A 20,722-nucleotide genomic window follows, 5' to 3' on the forward strand; every position below is an offset into this window, starting at 1 on the left:
TAATTTTTATTAAATTATTATTGAGTAGAAATTCATGGTGTGGATGTACCTCAATACATTTAACTTTCAGCTGTTGAAGACATCTGGGTTGTTTCCACTTGTTTTCCAGTTTTTGCCTATTATTAATAAAGCTGCTAGGAACATCCTTATAAAGGTTTTTGTATGAGCATAAGTTTTCATTTCCCTGAGATGAACGTCCAATAGTGCAATTGCTGGGTTGTATGGGAATTAATTGTATACTCAGATTTATAAGAAACTGACAAACTGTTTCCCAGAGTGACTGTACCATTTTATATCCCCCAGCAAAGTTTGAGTGATCCAGTTTTTCCACCTTCTTTGTTTTGTTTTGGTATGGTTTTTTAGATTACATTATGTGGATGATAAAATTAGTAAATAAATACATGGCCCATATAAGAACAGCCTGTAAAAAGTCAATCCAAAGAGTCCAAAGGGTAAAAAGGCAGGAGTCATATAAAAAAAGTCATCTCAAGCAACAGGCTCTCTGACTGAGGTCATATGGCTTCCAGGTATGCAGGAAATGCTTCATATTCTTGGAAAGTAACCAGTATGCCCTACAGCTCTGCTCAGTCTAAATTAAAATAAATAAATCTTTTGTTTCCAAAACAGGATCATGGCCTGTAAAATGCTTCAAGCTGCCCTGTGTTCAACATTGCTTATAGGTAAGAACCTATTTCTTTTTTTTTCTTCATCATGTCTTTTACAACTGTTAGATTGATAGATAACCTCTTTTGACTTTTTAAAGAAATGGACAAGCATGTTTTATCCATCGGCCAACTTAAAGCATTGGGGAAGCCAAACTATTGTGTCATGCTGTGGTTTTGAACATGTCAGTGTTAATTGTAAGTGTGATCATTTTATTCCTAATTATGTATTAACATGTTACTATTGCTAAACAGTCTATTTAACTGCTGCCTCTAAAGAAGCGCTCTGGTGTCCTTGAACAAAGAAAAATTTTAAATGTCTTTTAGAAAATATAATACGTACATGATACAATTATGTGGAAGCTTCAAGGTACTTTGAGAGTGTGAATTCATTAACCTTTTAAGGCAAGCTGTACCTCAGAGAAGTGCTTAAGGCACCAAAGGCCAGATGATTTGCTGCCAGATTGACCCTGTAACTCAGTGGCTTACATCTGAATTGAACTGAGAGGTCATTTTGTATACAAAACTGCAAATAGTTAGAAAGGTATGAATTATTTTCAAGCTTAAATCTATAATTTATAAACACTTCTGATGAAGAAGTTTAAATCAGAATATCTACGTTTATAAGCTTGAGACCCAACCAAAAGCAATGTGTATTTCCCTTGAGATACACACACAGATGAATAGTTATAGATACATATCTATATCTAGAGTATGAATCTAGATATGTGTGTTTACATATATATGTGTGCATAATTAGCCTTTTATTCCTAAGCATATAAATAATTTTTGACAAAGAGTTTTAATAATCTATATGAACTTTGCATTTAGGACATGTTTAAACAAATGATTTAGCAAATTCTAGCGAAGTTCTAATTAAGCAAAGCATATACAGCCATACCCAGTTACAGCCCACACCTCCAGATGAAGAAAGTGAGGTTGGTTCCATTTAAGAGGTTGATTATAATCCAATGGTACAATGGTTTGCCTGGACTGTTCATCCACACAATTGACTTCAGAGTGGGTGATAGTGGATGACTGCAAGGCTAAAAGCACTACTATTGGTCTGCATTCCACCTGTGAACACAGCAGGGTCAAAAATACCAGCCAAAAAGGAAAATGGTCTGTAAATGGACTTTTTATAGACTTTCTTTAAAAACAAGTTGAAATTAACTTTAAGTCCAGCTGAAAAGAAAGTATGTTTACTTATAAAGACAACTGGTTTGACGAACTGTACTTGATAGATAAATAAATAAGTAAAATTAAGTAGTCAAAGTTCATGAAAGAACAAATTGAGGATCAGAATCCAAGGATGGAGCGATGTTGACACTGCTGGATAAACTCTTCATATCTCAGGAAAGAAGCCTTTACTGCTTGTAAGTGGAGGAGACTGCAGTCCTTAGAACCAGATTCATCTGTTCCACTAAAAACTAGTTCAAAATCACATAGCTAAAACTATGTGATTCTAAATCACATAGTTGAATCAACTTTCTTTGTTTTGAATCAACTTTCTTTGTTTTTTCCCCACCCACCCATGCCCCCTTTTTCATTTAAGAACATAGCCTATTCATCTGCACTTCCCTGGAACCCTTCTTCTTGCCATAAGAAAACAAAGATTTTTTAAAGTTTGCTTTTACTATTAAAAAAGTTTTCTCTGTTACAGATTAGTTGTCTAATAAATTACTTTTGTCTAGAACTTAATTTGAAGTAAGTAGGGAAGAGATCTCATTATCTATTTCCCTAGTGGGAATGCTGAAGAGTCTACTCAAGTAATTAAATTTATGAGCAGAGTCCCCAAATTATTTTACTGATTTTCTCAAAATAGTAACTTATACACCTTGGGGCTGATTCCCTGGTCAGAGAATTAGAAGTCTAAGTGTCAGAATTTCATTAAAAAACAAAACAAAGTCCTCTCTAGCATTTAGGTCAAGAACTGCTTTCTTCTCTAATAAGACAGCAAGTATTAATATTACTATTTTAAATATTTATTGTGTGTCAGGGGCTTTCCATATGTTACCTTAGTTCAATTCTCATAATCACTCTGAAAATAGGTGTTATGAGTCTTGTTGTACAAATAGGAAACTGAGGCTTAGAGAAGTTAAATGACCAAGATATACAGTCAATGGTCAATGCCAGATTCATAGGGGCATCGGATAGGCAGCACAGCATACAACAACTCCTCCTAAAAAAGTGATAGAGCCAAAGTCATAGCCACTGGTTCCACAAGAGAAGGTCAGAAGTTAGGGAGCTGGGGAATTTTATCTGAGAAAACAGAGCTAAACAAGGACATAACTAAGAACTGTTCCTAGTTGTACCAATTTAAAGAAAAATCCAAAACCCAACATCTTCCTCCTCAACAGGGCATGCTACAATGTGAATCAGCCATAAGTATATATACATTCCCTCCTTCTTGAGATTCCACAAAGAAAGTGATATCATATGATGTTTATCTTTCTCTGTCTTATTTACTTAGTATGATGATCTGTAGGTCCAACCGTGTTTCACCAAATGGCATTATTTCACTCTTCTTATGGCTGAGTAATACTCCACCGTATATGTGTATATGTATGCCCCACCTCTTCTTTCTTCATTCATTTATCGATGGAAACAGGCTGCTCCCATGTGTTGGCTATTTTAACAGTGCTGCTGTGAACACTGGGGTGCATGTATCTTTTTGAATTAGAGTTTTCTCCAGAAGTCCAGAAGTAGAGTTCTGAACTGCTGAATCATATGGTGATTCTATTGTTTTTTGAGACTGTTCTCCATAGTGGCTACACCAAGTTACACTCCTGCTGATGGTCTAGGAGGGTTCCCTTTCTCCACGCCTTCTCTAGTGTTGGTTATTTGTAGACTTCCTGATCATGGCTCTTCTAACTGGTTTGAGGTGATTTGGATTTGCATTTCTCTAATAATTAGCAATGCTGAGCACCTTTCCATGTGCCTGTTGGCCATCTGTACGTCTTCTTCAGGGAAATATCTACGTAGGTCTTCTGCCCATTTTTTGACTGTATTGTTAGGTTTTTGTTTTTGTTTTGTTTTGTTTTTTGAGTTGCATGAGTTGTTTGTATATTTGGGAAATTAAGCCCTTGTTAGTGACACTGTTTGCAAATGTTTTTCTCCCAATCCATAGCCTGATTTTTCTTCTGGTTTATGGCTTCCTTTGCTGTGCAAAAGTTTTTAAGTTTCGTTAGGTCTCCTTTGTTTGTTTCTGCTTTTATTTCCTTTGCCTTGGGAGACTGACCAAGAAATTGTTGGTACAATTTATGTCAGAATGTTTTGCCTAGGTTCCCTTCTACGAGTTTTATGGTATCATGTCTTATATTTAAATCTTTAAAACATTTTGGGTTTTATTTTCTATATGGTGTGAGGGAGTGTTCTCACTTCACCGATTTACATGTGGCAGTCCAGCTCTCCCAACGCCACTTTCTAAAGAGACTGTACTGTTTTTCCACTGTATACGCTTACCTCTTTTGTCAAAGATTAATTGACTATAAGTGGGTGGGTTTATTTATGGGCTCTCTATTCTGTTCCACGGAGAAGGCAATGGCAAGCCACTCCAGTACTCTTGCCTAGAAAATCGCATGGACAGAGGAGCCTGGGGGGCTGCAGTCCATGGGGTCACTACTAGTCCGAGACGACTGAGCGACTTCACTTTCACTTTTCACTTTCACACATTGGAGAAGGAAATGGCAACCCACTCCAGTGTTCTTGCCTGGAGAATCCCAGGGACGGTGGAGCCTGGTGGGCTGCCGTCTATGGGGTCGCACAGAGTCGGCCACGACTGAAGTGACTTAGCAGCAGCAGCAGCAGCAGCATTCTGTTCCATTGATCCATATGTCTGTTTTTGTGCTAATAATATGCTGTTTTGATTATTGTAGCTTTGCAGTATTGTAACAGGGCACTTTTAAAACTGAAACAACCCCACTTCACATTAAGAGGAAATATGGAAAGAGCACATATTTGGAAAGTGCTTCACTAAGTAAACCAATCCTTGGGGCTGACACATCCATTAAAGAATTTGGGGGTTCATGCCCGTATTGTTGGCTATGGTCAGATCTCTCCATAAAATGCAAGCATGCCTTCTGGTTTTAGACAGGGTAAAAAATAAACGGCCTGTGGTCTGTTTCTCTAGCATAGTTCCAGCTCTTGTTTTTCAATCCAGACTTAGTAACCAAGGGAAATTTGTCTTGAAAGCTTTTTTGTTTGCTTTTGTTTTGACAAGAGCCTTTAAGCTCACAGTTCTTCCCCCTAACCCTGTCAGCACCTCTAGTCTTTGCCTTTGCCTTCTCTGCACAGAAGGAATGGACCTTCTCAGTCATCACTGCAAGTGCTCCACTTCCTCGGAAAGCCTATATTCTCTGTTACGGTTTTAGTTTACTATATAAGATTTTGTTCTTAATTTTACCTACTCACTTTGGCTTAAGATTGACTGGTGCTCTCAAGAAAGTGAGCAGTGAGAATAAACTCACTGCCTATGACTAGATTCATTAAACTGTATGTTGTAGAAATCTGTTAACCTACCCACACGCCAGCATCAGTTATGATTCTAGGATTGGGAATCCCATCCATGTATGTAGGCAGTGACCGTGGAGTCATTACTGATTGAATCACATAAAAAGGTGCCTTTTGTGAGTCACAGATGTCTCTGTCCACAAGATTAAAAACTAATAAAAGACCTGGCAGCTTCAAAAATACTCCCCAGGAAATTACATGATCACGCGTGGGAGCACGTATATGGGCATACGTTACTGTGCTGAGAGTGAGTTAAAACAGATTGAAGTTAAACTCAAGTAATACCAGCTTCTGTTTGCTTTCCAAAGTACTCGATACATCAGCAATGGTAATGTCAATAAAGCCAAAGTTCCCGAGTTAAAAGTTCAGTTTCGAAAGCGTTTTATTAACAGACAGGTTAATCATGAGGATCTGTAAGCCGGTCCTACAGTTTAGCAGCTCTTTCTTTTCTCCAGTTCACTCCCACTGACCTTCTTTGTTTTCCTGCCTTTACTTCCCCTATTCGCCTTGCCCCTTTCCCCGTGACCTTTCACCTTTTGCAACCTTTGTAACTCCCCTTCTTCTGTCTCTCCTTCCTTTGATTTCCTTTCTTGATTTCTCTCTTCTTTTTTTCTCTTCTTCACCATTTCCCCCTCACAATCCAAATTTCTCATCTCTTTCTTTCGTCCCCTTCCCTTCTCTTTCTCAATTTTGTGTGAACTGCAGCAAAGTGAGAGAATACATTATACTAGAATACGACTCTTCAATCTTCTACCATGAAGTTTTGGGTTAGTGACCAAAGTTTAGAGTGGGAAGAAAAAAAATAACAATTTCACTATTTGTAAAGAAAATTCTTTACTTACAGAATTTTCACATCCAAAAATATGAATGTAAACATGGGTATTTTAATCTCTCACAAAATTATAAAAATTGTCCTACAGTTAGAGAGATCTTTGAAAATTTTATCATACTGCCAAGACATCTGTGTATTCTTTTCTCCTCATCTTCTTTTGTACTTAATTCTTAATGATCATTTATACTTTATTTTAGTACTTAATTTACAAGCACACATAATTGCCTGGACACCTATTTTAATCTTTTTTTTTTAAGACATAAACATTTTAAGAACAAGAGCTGAGACTCAGTCTAAAAAAATAGTAAATAATAAATATTCTTAATACTGGAGTTGGTTGCCAGGGAACCTTTGCAACCCAGGGATCGAACCTAAGCCTCCAACACTGCAGGCAGATTCTTTACCATCTAAGCCACCAGGGAAACCCTTAATTGCTTATACTGAGTTCTAAGTGCTCTACTTCCAGAACCCCATTCCTAAGTATTTTTGAGCTTGTGGCAGGACTGTAGTACTTATCTCCATGTTCAGCATGAACATCAGTATCCCCTACACCTGAGGGATATAGCTCCCTGAGGGCCTATCCTATGAAACTGCCAGACTTTTCTGTCCCCACTGAATCCCTTCACATTTACTTAATAGACAGTGAATCAGGAATGCCAGCTACCACTGGTTGGAGTGCCCTTGTCTGTGCTCCTTTTTTTGTTTCCTGTTTCTTAGTGAGGCTCTGAGACAACTGACCTGTTGGGTTCTCACCTTCTAACACATAGCACTCCACTTCTTGGTCCTTGTTTTGATCAAATTGAGAAATAAATCAGAGTCGATTATGGAAGGCAGCCCATTTATTACTGAAAAAGGCTAACGAGGCAAATGGAACATAGTTGGATCCCAGAAATTGGCAAATTTCATATACAGTTTCAGCTTGTAGAACCAGAACAAAAAGTGTGCCCTCTGAGGGCAGCTCAGTCTCAAGAGGAAGAAGGATGAATGAGCTGGACATGCCAGGTTATGCCTCTTGGATCTACCCAGAGGGAGCTCTCAGTGAGCCCCCTCTGCACAGAAAGAAAGGGAGTCTGCCATCAGACTCTGCCCTTCCATTCTGCATCTTACGTTTCACATCAGGCTTTCTGATCTTTTTAGTGTATGTTCTGTGCTTAGTTGCTCAGTCATGTCCAACTCTTTGTGACCCCATGGACTGTAGCCTGCCAGGCTCCTCTGTCCGTGGGGATTCTCCAGGCAAGAATACTAGAGTGGGTTGTCATGCCCTCCTTCAGGGGATTTTCCCAACCCAGAGATCGAACGCAGGTCTCCCGTACTCCGGGCGGATTCTTTAACATCTGAGCCACCAAGGAAGCCCTTCCTATTACAAGTATTCATAGTCATGAGCATATTATATAGACCATTTAGTCATTTTCCCATTATAAAGTTTAAAGACTCTTTTTCAACCTCTCCTGGGTAATGGCAATATGGGGAGTCGTTCCACTTCTGATTATACAGCTTCCATTTTTAATATTTATTTTATTATTTACTTATTTGAATGCACCACGTCTTAGTTGCAGATCATGGGATCTTTAGTTGAGGCATGAACTGTTGGCGGCAGTGCATGAGATCCATCCCTGATCACGGATGGAACCTGGGCCCCATGCATTGGGAGCAGGGAATCTTAGTCACTGGACCACCAGGAAAGTACTATGTAGCTTCCCTTACTTCCACACGGCCTATCAACCCATGATGGGCATTCATCTGTTTGTGCATAATGTGAATACATTTTTATTTGTATTGCTTTAACTGGCCAGGTCTATTTTGATTTCCCTTTCACTTATTTCCATCTGTCTCAGTTTGAACAGAACTAAATCTCAGTAAATTCCTTGACAATAGTAGGGGCTGTGCCCTCTTAGCATATTCTATACACTTTCAGTAATATAATATAGTAAAGAGAAAGTAATTTTCAGTTAATGACCTATTTGTTATGAGCATATTCCAGTTCAAAATGTTAGAGCTGAAAAAGACCTTAGAGACCATATGATCCAGGTTTGTTTTGCAGAGCAGAAAATGGAGATGCGGGAGAAAGAAGTGGCTTAGTGATCTCTATTGCAGGGCCAGAGTAAGACTCCAGGTCTCTGACCCTTACTGGCCTGCGAGGGAAAAGCTGTGATCTCAAATATCTCTGTATTCTGAAGTGTCTGCCTTATTTCTACCATACAGGCTTTTCTGCAGAAGATATTCCACAAATGTTTAGATGATAGGTTGAGCTTGACAGGTCCTATTAAAACTGACTATAATGCAGGATGAAAGCAAGGAGGGTATGTAGGGAGTTGGAAAGAAAGAGAGGAAGATTTTTTTCATAGCTTATGATTATAAAGTTTAAAACTAATCTGGTTGATACTGCCTACATTAAAACACACACACACATATTTAAAAACCAAAAGAGTAATAGAACTCAGGGTTCAGTTTTCAATCCCCAGCAGTATTCTATAGGTTTGCAAACACAAAAGTCTGATCTTGCTCTCACTAACTTTCAAGGTTGATCAGACAGAATGAAAAAGGGAGGGGAAACTTCTCAAGCAGAGAGGATAATAGTATGCCCTTCTATATTGCTTGCATTTTATTTCCAGCCCTGCCACTGACTTACTATGTGACCTTGAGTGAGTCATTTCATCTCCAGATGTCAATTTTCTCATTGGTAAAATAGGATAATAAATACTGCTTTCTGTCTTTCTCATGGGTGATGTTATTATCACCACCAATTAATATTTATTGGGTGCCTGTTGGATGCATAATATTGAGGTAGGAGCTTTGTTCTGGAAAGTGGGAAGAAGAGGAGATGAAACAATTTCCATAAGCATAGAGATTTACAAAAGACAGAATTATTAGAGCTTAAAATAGCTATGGCTTATATTTTAAAGCATGCCTCTCAGGCAAGATTTATGTAACAGCATTTTTTCTTAGTTATTGTACACTACACCAGGATAATTATGGTACAGAATATTGGTTTTACTTTTGGATGTTATGTTCCATATAACATTATTTTAAGCAATTACTATACTTTCTTATGTAGCTGTAATTTATATTCTAAACATAATTTATTTCAAAATATTTATTAGCTATGGATGTCATTAGATCTATTTGCCTAGCCACTACCTCTGTTTCTTTTTTTTAAGAGAAAAAAACTACATTAAACATGTAACACTATAGTTAACACCTTTTCAAAGAGAGTGAAGAGAAATCTGAAAAGTCACTTATTAACACATCCCAGCTAAAACCAAAATTTTAATGCTGGTTCATCCACAGAAATCAGTCTGAATGAATAAGTTTCCTATTCTCTACAAATCAATCCTGTCTTCTCATTCCTGCTGTCACTTACCTGATTCAAGTCCTACTAACCTCTCATCTGGACTATTTGATGAGCCTCCTACTTTGTGTCTCTCACTCTGCTCTTTTCCTTTTACCACCTGTTCTCCACACCCCTGACAAAGGAATTTTCCAAGGTTAATCTGTGAATAGATAAACAAAACGTTGGCTTATACATACACACTATTACTCAGCCTTAAAAAGGAATGAAATGCTGACATATGCTACAACATGGATAAACCCTGAACACTAAGTGAAGTCCGTCAGATACAAAAGGACAAATGTTGCATGGCTCCTCTTAAGGTACCTAGAATAAGCAAATTCATAAAGACAGAAAGTAAATGGTGGTTACCATGGGTTGGGGGGAGGGTAATGGGAGTTATTGCTTAAACAGTAAAGAGTTTCTATTGGGAATGATGAAAAAGTCTGGAGATGGGATGGTTGCATGACATTGCAAATATACTTGATGCCACTGAATCATACAATAAAAGATAGTTAAAATGATATCACAATAAAAAGATTTCAAAAGTACATCTAGTCTTATCATTTTCCCTGTTCAGAAAAGATAATTATTTAGAGAGTAAAGTCCAAATTCCTTGGTATGATGGTAGGATCTTCCGGAATGTAGCTCTAGCTTATCTTTCCAACATTAACTCTGACACATCTATACCACAAACAACCCTACGTTTCAATCATGTTGGCAAAGTGAGGGTCACACACATAACATGAAGCAGAGTAGTTCTCTGTGCCTTACTCTCCTCCTCTGATTCTCAGCTCTCCAAGTTTCTTCAGCCTGGAATGTGTGTTCTTTGCTTCCCCTCCCTTCCTCCCACTGTGGAAACCTCTTTGAAGCTTAACTCAGAACCAATTTCTCTGTGAGACCTTCCTTCCAGTATTGGAATTAATCACTGCCCCTTCAGATAATCTAGTCAAAATGTATCTTCTTATAATTATTTTTCAATTCTGAATATAATATGTGTTTCCCAGTGGCAAGAGTTATTTACTGATTATCTTTCCATGCAGTGATATTTATAAGAGTAGGAATTAGGGTGAGGCAAGTAGAGGTCTTATGGCACAAAAGTTGTATAACCATAAGAGAGAATTCCTTCTTTTTTGGTACTTTTAAAGTTAAGGTATAGTTCATTTACAATGTTGTGTTAGTTTCAAATGGGGCTTCCCTGGTGGCCCAGATGATAAAGAATCTGCATGCAATGTGGGAGACCCGGGTCCAATCCCTGGGTCTGGAAAATCCCCTGGAGAAGAGAATGGCAACCCACTTGAGTACTCTTGCCTGGAGAATTCCATGGACAGAGGAGCCTGGTGGGGTCCAGTCCATGGGATTGCAACTTATTAAATAACACAAGAGCAAAGTCTTTTCTTTTTTGTATATTTTAAATTGAGATATAGTTCATTTACAAGGTTGTGTTAGTTTCAAGCGTACAACAAAGTGATTCATTTATACATACATATGTGTATATATATATATATACACACAGTTTTTCAGATTCTTTCCCATTATAGGTTTTTATAAGATACTGAATATAGTTCCCTGGGCCATACAGTAGGTCCTTATTGTTTTATCTCTCTGCCCCTCATTCCTCCACTATCCCCTTTGGTAATGGTAAGTTTGTTTTCTAGTCAGTTAATTCCTTCTTATATTTTATGCCCTATTGACTTCACTTGCATCATCTAATCTCAACTCTGGTATTTAGCAGTTTATACTGACACTAGTTAGTGCTTATCATGCATTGTTTTAGTTATCTACTACAGCATAATTAATTTCTCCAAATGTTAGCAGCTTAAAACATTAAATACTTATTATTTCGCGATTTCTAAGTGTCAGCAACTTGGGAGTGTCTCGGGTTCTGACTGAGGATCTCTCATGAGGTTGCAGTAAAGATACTAATGGGAGCTCTGGTCCTCTTAAGGTTTGACTGGAGCAAAAGCATCAGGTTCCCAGGTGGTTCACTTACATGACTGTTGCTAGAACACTTCAGTTCCTTGATGTGTCGGCCTCTCCTTTAGGGCTGCTTGAGTGTCCTTACAACATGGCAGGTGGCTGTAATGTCTTTTATGTCATAGCCACAGGAATTATACACTGTCATTGCCACAATAGTCTGTGATTACACAAGTCAGCCCCACTAAGTGAAAGAGGGGACCACATAAATACTAGCAGGCAGGGATCTTTGGGGATCATCTTAGAGGATGGCTTTCATAGACATGTTACTTTGATTGTATTGATTAGATTATCTAGCAGTAGGTTAGTAACTATTATCTTCTGAAGTCAACATTTGCTTTTTACTTTTAAATCATTGAATAAATAAAACTACTAATTTTTTATAAATGGAGAATATGTCTGAGTCATTTTTCAAGTCTCTGTTAGTAGTACTGTGTTTTGCACCCAGAGGCATCTTGACTGATGTATAATATCCAGAAAGGCTGTGGTTTTCTTTTTTTAAAACTATTGTATTAAAGTATTGCTGACTAGCAATGTTGTGATAGTTTCAGGTGGACAGCAAATGAACTCAACCACATATATACGTGTATCCATTCTCCCCTAAACATCCCTCCCATCCAGGCTGTCACATAACATTAAGCAGAGTTCCCTGTGCTATACAGCAGGCCCTTGCTGGTTATCCATTTAAAATAAAGCGGTGTGTGCAGGTTGATCCCAAACTCCCTAACTATACCATCCTCCCACTCCTCCCCTCTGGAAACCACAGTTTGTTCTTTAAGTCTCTGAGTCTTTTTGTTTTGTAAATAATTTCATTTGTATAATTTCTTTTTAGTTTCCTCACATAAGGGATGTCATATGACACTTCTCTTTCTTTGTCTGACTTACTTCACCCCCTATGGCAATCTCTAGTTCCATCCATGTTGCTGCACATGGCATTATTTCTCTCTTTTTAATGACTGAGTAGTATTCTATTGTGTATATGTACCACATCCTTCTTATCCATTCAACAGCCTATCATTTTCAATACCTGTTTGAAACTAGAGCTTACTAGATTGACAAACTAAACTAGAAATGAAAGAGCCGATAACTAGAATCGTGCTTAGAACTCAAGGCCAATCTTGGGAAAGCATGAGATCATAAGGAATCATGTGTAAGTAATGATTATTTCCTTTTTTCCATAAACATAAAATATTTTTATAATCTGACCCCAAGCAACTCTCCCTCTTAGTAATAATATAGTGCAATGGCTCTGAAGGGAGAATTGTATCTCCCTCACCCACTAGCTCTGTGACTTTAGACCTATTATTTAACTTTTTTGTGCTTTAATCCCCTTGTATACAAAATAAAGTGATTAACAGTGCCACTTCCTAGGTTTGTTGTGAGTTTTAAATAAGGGCTTCCCTGATAGCTCAGTTGGCAAAGAATCTGCCTGCAATGCAGGAGACCCCAGTTCAATTCCTGGGTTGAGAAGATCTGCTAGAGAAAGGAAAGGCTACCCACTCCAGTAAATGAGGTAATTCAGGTATAATATTTAGCACAATGCTCAATAAATGTTAACCAAATTTATATAAAACTCTAACCAGCCACCTCTAACCACTGTTTTCAGACACTGGTCTTGTAGATTCCTAATGTCATACCTTTGTTCACACCACTTTTTAAGCTTCAAATGAAAAGACTTTCCCCTCCTTTCATTATGCTAGACATAATCTTTCTTTATGGTAGGTATAATCTTCCCTTCACAGAATAGGTTAAGCAATTTCCCTGAACATGAAAATATCTGCTTGTGCTCTGGTACTCCAATGCTTCCTAAGCTCCCTTGAAAGTAAGTGAAAGTAGTGAAAGTTTTAGTCGCTCAGTCATGTCTGACTCTTTGCAGCCCCATAGACCATAGCCTGCCAGGTTCCTCTGTTCATGGGATTCTCCAGGCAAGAATACTGGAGTGGGTTGCCAGGGGATCTTCCCAACCCAGGGGATCTTCCCAACCCAGGGATCAAACCCGGGTCTCCTGCATTACAGGCAGATTCTTTACCATCTGAGCCACCAGGGAAGCTCCCTTAGCACAGTCAAATCCTGTGTATTTTTGTTTTGTTTTGAATCTTGGGCCCTTCATCCCCTCTCCTATAGAAGGGGGGTTTCATATTTATAGATCACTGTAACCCTAACCTATACAGATTATTGGTCAATGAAGGCTTGTTAATGATGAAGATATAAAGTATCTAATGTAACATTACTTACGGTTTGATTCATAATAAATGCTTCTTTGTCACAAGCAATGAACAGATTATATTGTTACCATGAATAACTCAGGAGTATGTTCTTCCTTTATAACATGACTGTGTTTTATTTAAGAATGAAAGCATAATATAGACTGTTAAAAGTTCAAGATCCTAAAGAAGTATGGGTTTTTAAAAATTACTTTTTTCTTAATTCTACAGTGAGAAGAAGATAGAAAATGCAAGTCTGCTTGCATTTAAAGAAAGCTCTCTCAATGTTAACAATTTTAACTACAGTTTCAGATTGGGGATCAGTCTACTTCAAAATGAAAGATACGTTCTATTTTAACAGGCTGAGAAAGCAAAAGTAAGATTGTAGACGTATAGGTTTGAACCAAGTGGTTTACATCTATTAATTTATCCAATCTTTATAGTAAGCCTGTTATTGTCTGTGTTATTATTGTTTTTATTATTATTATGTCTCCTTACAGACAGGAAAACTAGAGCTCAGAGAAACTAAGCAACTTGCCTAAAAAAGGGACTGAGCTGAAATTTGAATTTAAGTCTGCAGTCTCCCATCCATGAACAAAAACTCTGAAACACTTCTCCATCCACCACACAGCATTGGCTGCATGCTGTGTGATACCCAGGTCACACAGGGTGATGACAGGACAAAGATGCCAAAGGACTGAGGAGCAGCCATCGGCCCCAGGGCATAGATTTTCCAGCGTTTCCTTCTTAGGTACCCTTCCTCTCAAACACCATGGCTGCTTTAAGAGGACACACTTTCTTTAAGAGGAAACACTGAGATGTAAATATTGCCTTAAAAGATGCTGTGTTGTTGGACTCAATTACAGGAGTACTGGGCGCACCATTTTTACTGGAGGACCCAGCAAACCAGTTCCTACGTCTCAAAAGACACATATATTTGCAGGATTATTGGAACCCAGATCACAGTCCGAATACATGGGGAAACACACTGGTTGACCAGGTATTTGTATTACAAACAAAAGGCCCTTCACTGTCTCCCTTTTTAATAAAAATGAAATTTTTATTTTATATTGGCATACAGTCGGTTAACAATGTTGTGTTAGTTTAAGATGGACAACAAAGTGATTCAGTTATACATATGCACCATCTCTATTTTCAAATAAGCATGGTAGCAACTGGCATTAACACACCACCAGCCCAATTCCTACTTTTTCTCTTTAGCTGTCCTGAGCTATACCTGCTCTTTCCTCCCCATGAAGAGGCTTTCATCTGCTAAATTCCACCTCCTCCTTCAAGACTAAGATCAAATGTTCCCTTCTTTCTGAATCCTTTTCTTTCTTTCCAGGAAGGCATCTGTCCTTCCTTCTCTCATCTTTGAAAGCTGTTCACATGTGAATAGTTCTCAAATATCACCCTGGAATTATTTGTTGTGTGCACCTGATCTCCTTACCTAGACTAAAAATGTCAGGTGCTTGTCTTATCCACCAAGGTCATTATTCTCAAGTTTCAGTGAATTAATTATTACATGGTGGGGCAGGTGGATGGAGGGATCATGGTCATATTTTAGTTCCCTCTTAGCAGTTCACTAGCTAGTTTTTCTCTGTGATAATTATCTAACCCTTTACTGTCATTCCTTTATTTGCTTGCTTTTTGTTCATTATCCTATTTATTTGTATTCTCACCCCAAGAGAAATGAAGAAATTTTCATTACCAAGTTTTATTTCATTCTTACTTTTTTGATGGAAGACGACATTGAAACTCCAGGCCAAATGATATTGCTGAATTATCTGAGGATCTCAATTATTCATGACTTTCCACTATAATTTTGCAATTTAGGAAATAAAGATGTACAATTAATTAACTGATTAATTAATTCCTTCACTTATTTATTCTTTCTTTTCACTATATCAGGCTCTAATTAGCACCAGTCATAAGGGTATATAAATAATATATTTATATAACATAAATTTAGAAAGAAATTGAATGACCTTGTTTTGCTGGGGCCTGGGTCTCATCCTTACTCTGTTTGGCTGGATTTTAACTGGTTTACTAGGATCAGCTTGTTTCTGCTTAGCATTTGTTGGTGAAAAACACCAGCTTGAATAATGCATTTGGTTTTATGCCTGTTTTTCTCCAACAGTAATCATTTAGAGATATTAAAACAAGACATTTGTTTATTTGGCAAATGAAATAATTACATAAGCTGGTAGACTGGGTCTTCTTTATGGAATATTGAAAATTTCAAGCACATTCCTGCCTATAATTGTAGACTATTGCTATAATCAAATGACAGTTACCATAATGTAATAAGACTCTACTGCATTGGTTCAACCTGTGGCCCCATATGTACTGCAAAATATTTGAGCACTTAAGTCAACAGATCATTGAAAGTGTGAAAACCAAACCTTTCTTTTCCATAGTATTCCTCTCAGTCTTTCAGGAATATCTGCATGATAATCAGAATAATTGATGAGACGTGTTCTAAATACTGAGAGATCATGACTTAAGTTTCTTTCGTTGCAGGCTCATGAAACATGGACTGCTTTGAAAACGACAGCACAGTATTATCTGAATCTGAATACTTTCACCCTTGACATGTCTACTGCCCAGTAAATGTACCTTGCTGGTTAAACCAGGATAACAAGAATTGTGGGACCCAAAAAGTGGCAATGTACCCCAACCACCACTTACTATATTATTTATGTCTGCTTCATGGAGCTGTTGAAAGAAGTAAATATGGAAATCCACACTGATACCTCGAATTAGAAGTTCTCAATAAATGGTAGCTATTAAAATGAGAACTGAAATAAGGACTGCAGTAATAACATTTACCAAAAAGGAGCTTTTACGGGAACAGGAAATATAAAGCAAAACATAGTGTCATTAAAACTCTCTGTCCAGGGACTTCCTTGGTGGTCCAATGTTTAAGAATCTGCCCTCCAATGCAGGGGATGAGAGATCAATCCCTGGTCAGAGAACTAATATCTCACATGCCGCAGCAAAGTCTGGGCACCACAACTACAGATAAAGCCTGAGTGCTATAGAGCCCCAGCGCTGCAACTGGAGAAAAGCCTGTGAAAAGTAATTAAAATTTTAAAAACTGTCCAAAAAGGAAACAAAACAAACCTCCTGTTGGTAACTCCTGCTTTCTACTGCCTTTTCTTTGAGAGAGTTAGTTCACTTTCCATTTAAGGAAGGAAATGGAATCTCTCAAATGGAACTGGTCCTCGCCTCTTTTCTTCAATATTTGTCACTTCTGGAACAACAACAAAGCCAATCTATTCCAAGACCATGCTTTTTTTTTCTTTTAATCAAAGCTGTATTGCTATGGGCAATAGAGAACAAAACCTTAACTCATTTTGGGAAATAGATGATGACTAGGAATCCAGTGGAACCCACAAATCTGTAAGCTTTCCTTAGAAATTTTGTAAAATTTGTGCAATTTTTGTGTTCTGGTTTATAATATATTTATGATTGTTTCAATATGAAACAACAACTTTAAAGAAGTCTCACATCCATTATCAGTCACTGCCCATCCCCACCATGCCCCAGCCCCTAATAACCACTAATAAACTTTCTGAAGCTATTTTTTTTTAAAGGGAAGAAATAATATTTTAAACTTACCAGTCATGTGCTTTTATTCATCTTTCCAATAAAGCTGAAAAATTGACTCTACAGAAAAGTGGACTGCATTTATCCTATAGTTTTCCATATATCCACGGAATACTTCAGTAGTCTAGTTTAGGAAGTACTGAGAGATGATATAACCAATCATCAAGACACTCCCCCAAATCACAGATAAGTGGATTTGCCTTCAAAATTCCATTTTTCTGTCCACCTGCATCAATTGTTGTCTGCAGGGATTTCTTTTGGTAAATAAAAGCTTCCCCTGCAAGACCATAGTTGATCTAATGGTCTTAAAACAGTCTTGAACACTTTTTCAGCAGCAAAAATCAGATGCCAAGAGCTGCACTATAAAGACGCTTCCCAGCACTTTATTCTCCAAAAGGGCACCAGTGTCTACTCAGTATTCCACATTTCTTATCCCATCCCTCAGAGGTATTTTCAGTGAGAAATTTGAAGCTAAAGCATAATTTATTATGTTAACTGTTATCCTTTTCTAATACAGATAAACAGATTTTTTAATCAAAGCACAACCAAATGAAAGAAAATAAATCATTTGGTTTTATACTAAGAAATAAATTTGACAACATTAACATATATTTTGCTACCACAAAGTTCTACAATTTCATTGTTTAATAAAAAAAGTAGAGAATGTCTATGTATTGCTCAGGGATTCTCAGAGTCAGAATCAATAGAATGTGTATATAAATAGAAAGAGATTAAGGAATCCACTCATGTTTACAAATGCTGCAGAGTCTAAAACTATAGGATAGGTTGGCAGACTGGGGACCAGAGAAGAATCAATGTTACAATTCACATCTAAAGACCACTGGGCTAGAAAACCAGGGAAGAGCTAATCTTGCAGTCCTAGTCCTAAAGCCATCTGCTGGCAGAATTCCTCTTGCTCAGGAGAGGTCAGCCTGTTGTCAGGCCTTTAACTGATTGGATGAGTTACAGAGGGCACTCTGCTTTACTCAAAGTCCACTAACTTAAGTGTTCTCATCCAAAAGCACCCTCACTGAAACACTCAGAATAATGTTTGAAGACATATCTGAGCAGAGTAACCCAGCTAAGTTGACACATAAAATTAACCATCACAACCTATTTTAAGTGATTAAATTGTCTACACACACACACTCAGTTGTGACCAGAGCAATATATGGTAGGGAAAAAAGAAAAAGACTCTGATTCATTTTATTCAGTATAACATAAGAAAGAATCGTGGTGGATTGTGAGGCACTAATAATGGGAAGTTATAAGTTAGCTACCTTGTTGATTTTGAAGTAGGTTAACATTAAGAAACCTATTAATTCTACAATTAGATTGTTATCTGATCAAACAAGCATGGAAAGAAGGTTTCTTATTTAAAGATAGCTTCATGAGAAATCATTACAAATTAATATATCAGAAAATGAACAACAAAGACAACCTAGGTCTACCTAAAATAATTTATCTAGAAATCTAGTGGCTAACTTCCACATAACTGAGCAGGAAGGGAGTAGTCAGTCGTATAGACAGGTTTTAAGAAAACCCAGATACCATATATTTAGCATCCACACACAAAACTGGGTAAGAATACAACTACTCTGAATTCAGTGTTTTAAGAAATTGATTATATTGAGATACCAATTATCTGGTTGACTCCATTTAACTGATTATTTTCCCAATGGTATGTGAATTGACATAGTGCTTTTGTTATTTTTTTTTTTGGTGGGGGAAAGGGGATATTTTTTAAGTCTCTACCTAATTTATAAACCTTAAGTAAAAAGTCTGCCTATTTAAAGACAGGTTACTCAGCCTGGGGGAATTAGGCAAACATTCACTGAGGAGATAGCTTTAGATTCAGGTTTTAAGGGATGCATAAAAATAGTACATTTATGCCATCTCTACAATAACAGCTTTTCTATGATACTACATTTTTTACTTACAGTATATAATTATACTATTAAAGTATAAGTTTACACTATTACACAATTGTAGTATAAGCTTTTTAAGATCAAGATTTACAAAAGATTTATATTTGTAACTCCACCAATACCCAGGGTGGTGATGTGTATGCAGTGAGAATTTGATGAGTAAATTGGTACTATTTAGGAAGATGCTTATCAAGGAGGTAAATGGTATAAAGACTTTCCTGCTACCCTTTACTACAGACCAAATGTTTGTAACTCCCCCAAAATACATATATTGCACTCTATTTGCCAATGTAATGGGCTTGGAAGGGGGAACTTTGGGGTGATTAGGTCAGAGAGTGGAACTTCCACGAATGGGATTAGTGCCTTTATAAAAAAGATCCTAGAGAGCTCCTTTACCCTTTCTGTCATGTGAGGACACAGCAAGAAGATGTTTCTACAGGACACATCTAGGAACCAGGAAGCAGGCCCTCACCAGACACCAAAGCTACTGGCACCTTGATTTTGAACTTCCCAGCCTCCAGAATTACGGGAAATAAATCTCTGTTGTTTATGGTATTCTGTTACAGCAGCACAAATGGATTAAGGCACATTCTTTTATCAGTGGTCAGACAAACTAATAAGATGCAGTGTAATTTATCCATATGCTGTTCAGTGAATCAATAAGAGAACTAAGAACTCAATAATATTTTTTTTTTTTATTTCTGGCCTTTAGTTTCATCTACACAGCAGATCCAATCTCAAAAGACATCCATCCTCCTGTGCCAATTCATTATAATTTAAATAGAATAACTAATGGATGGGAGTACTGTACATATAGAACAAATTAAAAATGAAGTTATTTATTTTCATGTGTTGATTTTACTTATTCCATTTATTTTATTCAAATTGATCTAAAACATCTTAAGCAATAGAACCAGCAGATTATATATATATATCACACTATTATCTTCAATGATAGAGACAGCCTGAATGAATTTTATTGAAAGTAATTTAACATTGACTGGTTAAACATATAAACTGCCCATCTGAAGCAGAGATACTGCCAGACTCCTTCAAATTAGAGACAAAAAATAAATGTCTGGAGATTACATCAAAAATTGGAACTGTTTTAAATGGCAGTTCATATGTAAAAATAAAATAAATTATATAAATTCAAAATATTTTATATCATCCATCACAGTGACAAAAGCAACGGCATTTTCTCCTTCTGATCATAATGTTTTTTAACAGACAGTTTCAGGAAAGGTGTGTCTTCTTAGCTCTACCCTCTTTTACTCTATCAAAAGTACATTTTTAAAAGAAGTTCCTTGATGATCTTTAATCCAGGCAATAACTACAGAGAAAAAAAATGACTTGTGGTGTAATTGAAATTTTAAAAATCTTTAAATTTACCATACACAGACTCTCTGCCATTTTTCTTGAGAGGCCTAAAGTTTAAATCCTGGTTCTGCCCCTTCATTGGGGGATGAGGAGGATGCAGTCTGGTATTGAAGAATGTGGGCTTCCCTGTTGGCTCAGACAGTAAAAAAATTTCTGCAATGCAGGAGACCTGGGTTCAATCCCTGGGTCAGGAAGATCCCTTGGAGAAGGGAATGACTTCCCACTCCAATATTCTTGCCTGGAGAATTCCATGGACAGAGGAGCCTGGTAGGCTACAGTCCATGAGG

General features: G+C 37.3%; 1 protein-coding gene across 1 annotated transcript; it reads left to right on the forward strand.

Moving 5' to 3' along the window:
- The first annotated feature begins 631 nt into the window (after window positions 1-631).
- On the forward strand, window positions 632-16,128 carry C1H3orf85 (chromosome 1 C3orf85 homolog). Its single transcript, XM_055418253.1, has 3 exons — window positions 632-680; window positions 14,382-14,515; window positions 16,039-16,128. The coding sequence occupies exons 1-3, from the start codon at window positions 632-634 to the stop codon at window positions 16,126-16,128; spliced, it is 273 nt and encodes a 90-aa protein (XP_055274228.1).
- The last annotated feature ends 4,594 nt before the right edge of the window (window positions 16,129-20,722 follow it).

The sequence above is a fragment of the Moschus berezovskii genome, chromosome 1 (assembly GCF_049115385.1).
Source record: "Moschus berezovskii isolate FMDL1 chromosome 1, NW_MosBer_1.0, whole genome shotgun sequence".
Lineage (NCBI taxonomy): Eukaryota > Metazoa > Chordata > Mammalia > Artiodactyla > Moschidae > Moschus > Moschus berezovskii.

What these genes read in the sequence shown, in the direction of transcription:
- C1H3orf85 (XM_055418253.1), top strand. Translation starts at nt 632, where the DNA reads ATGGCCTGTAAAATGCTTCAAGCTGCCCTGTGTTCAACATTGCTTATA. An exon ending in GTGTTCAACATTGCTTATAG is followed by an intron (nt 681 to 14,381) that starts GTAAGAACCTAT and finishes ACTCAATTACAG; the next exon opens with GAGTACTGGGCGCACCATTT. An exon ending in GAAACACACTGGTTGACCAG is followed by an intron (nt 14,516 to 16,038) that starts GTATTTGTATTA and finishes CTTTCGTTGCAG; the next exon opens with GCTCATGAAACATGGACTGC.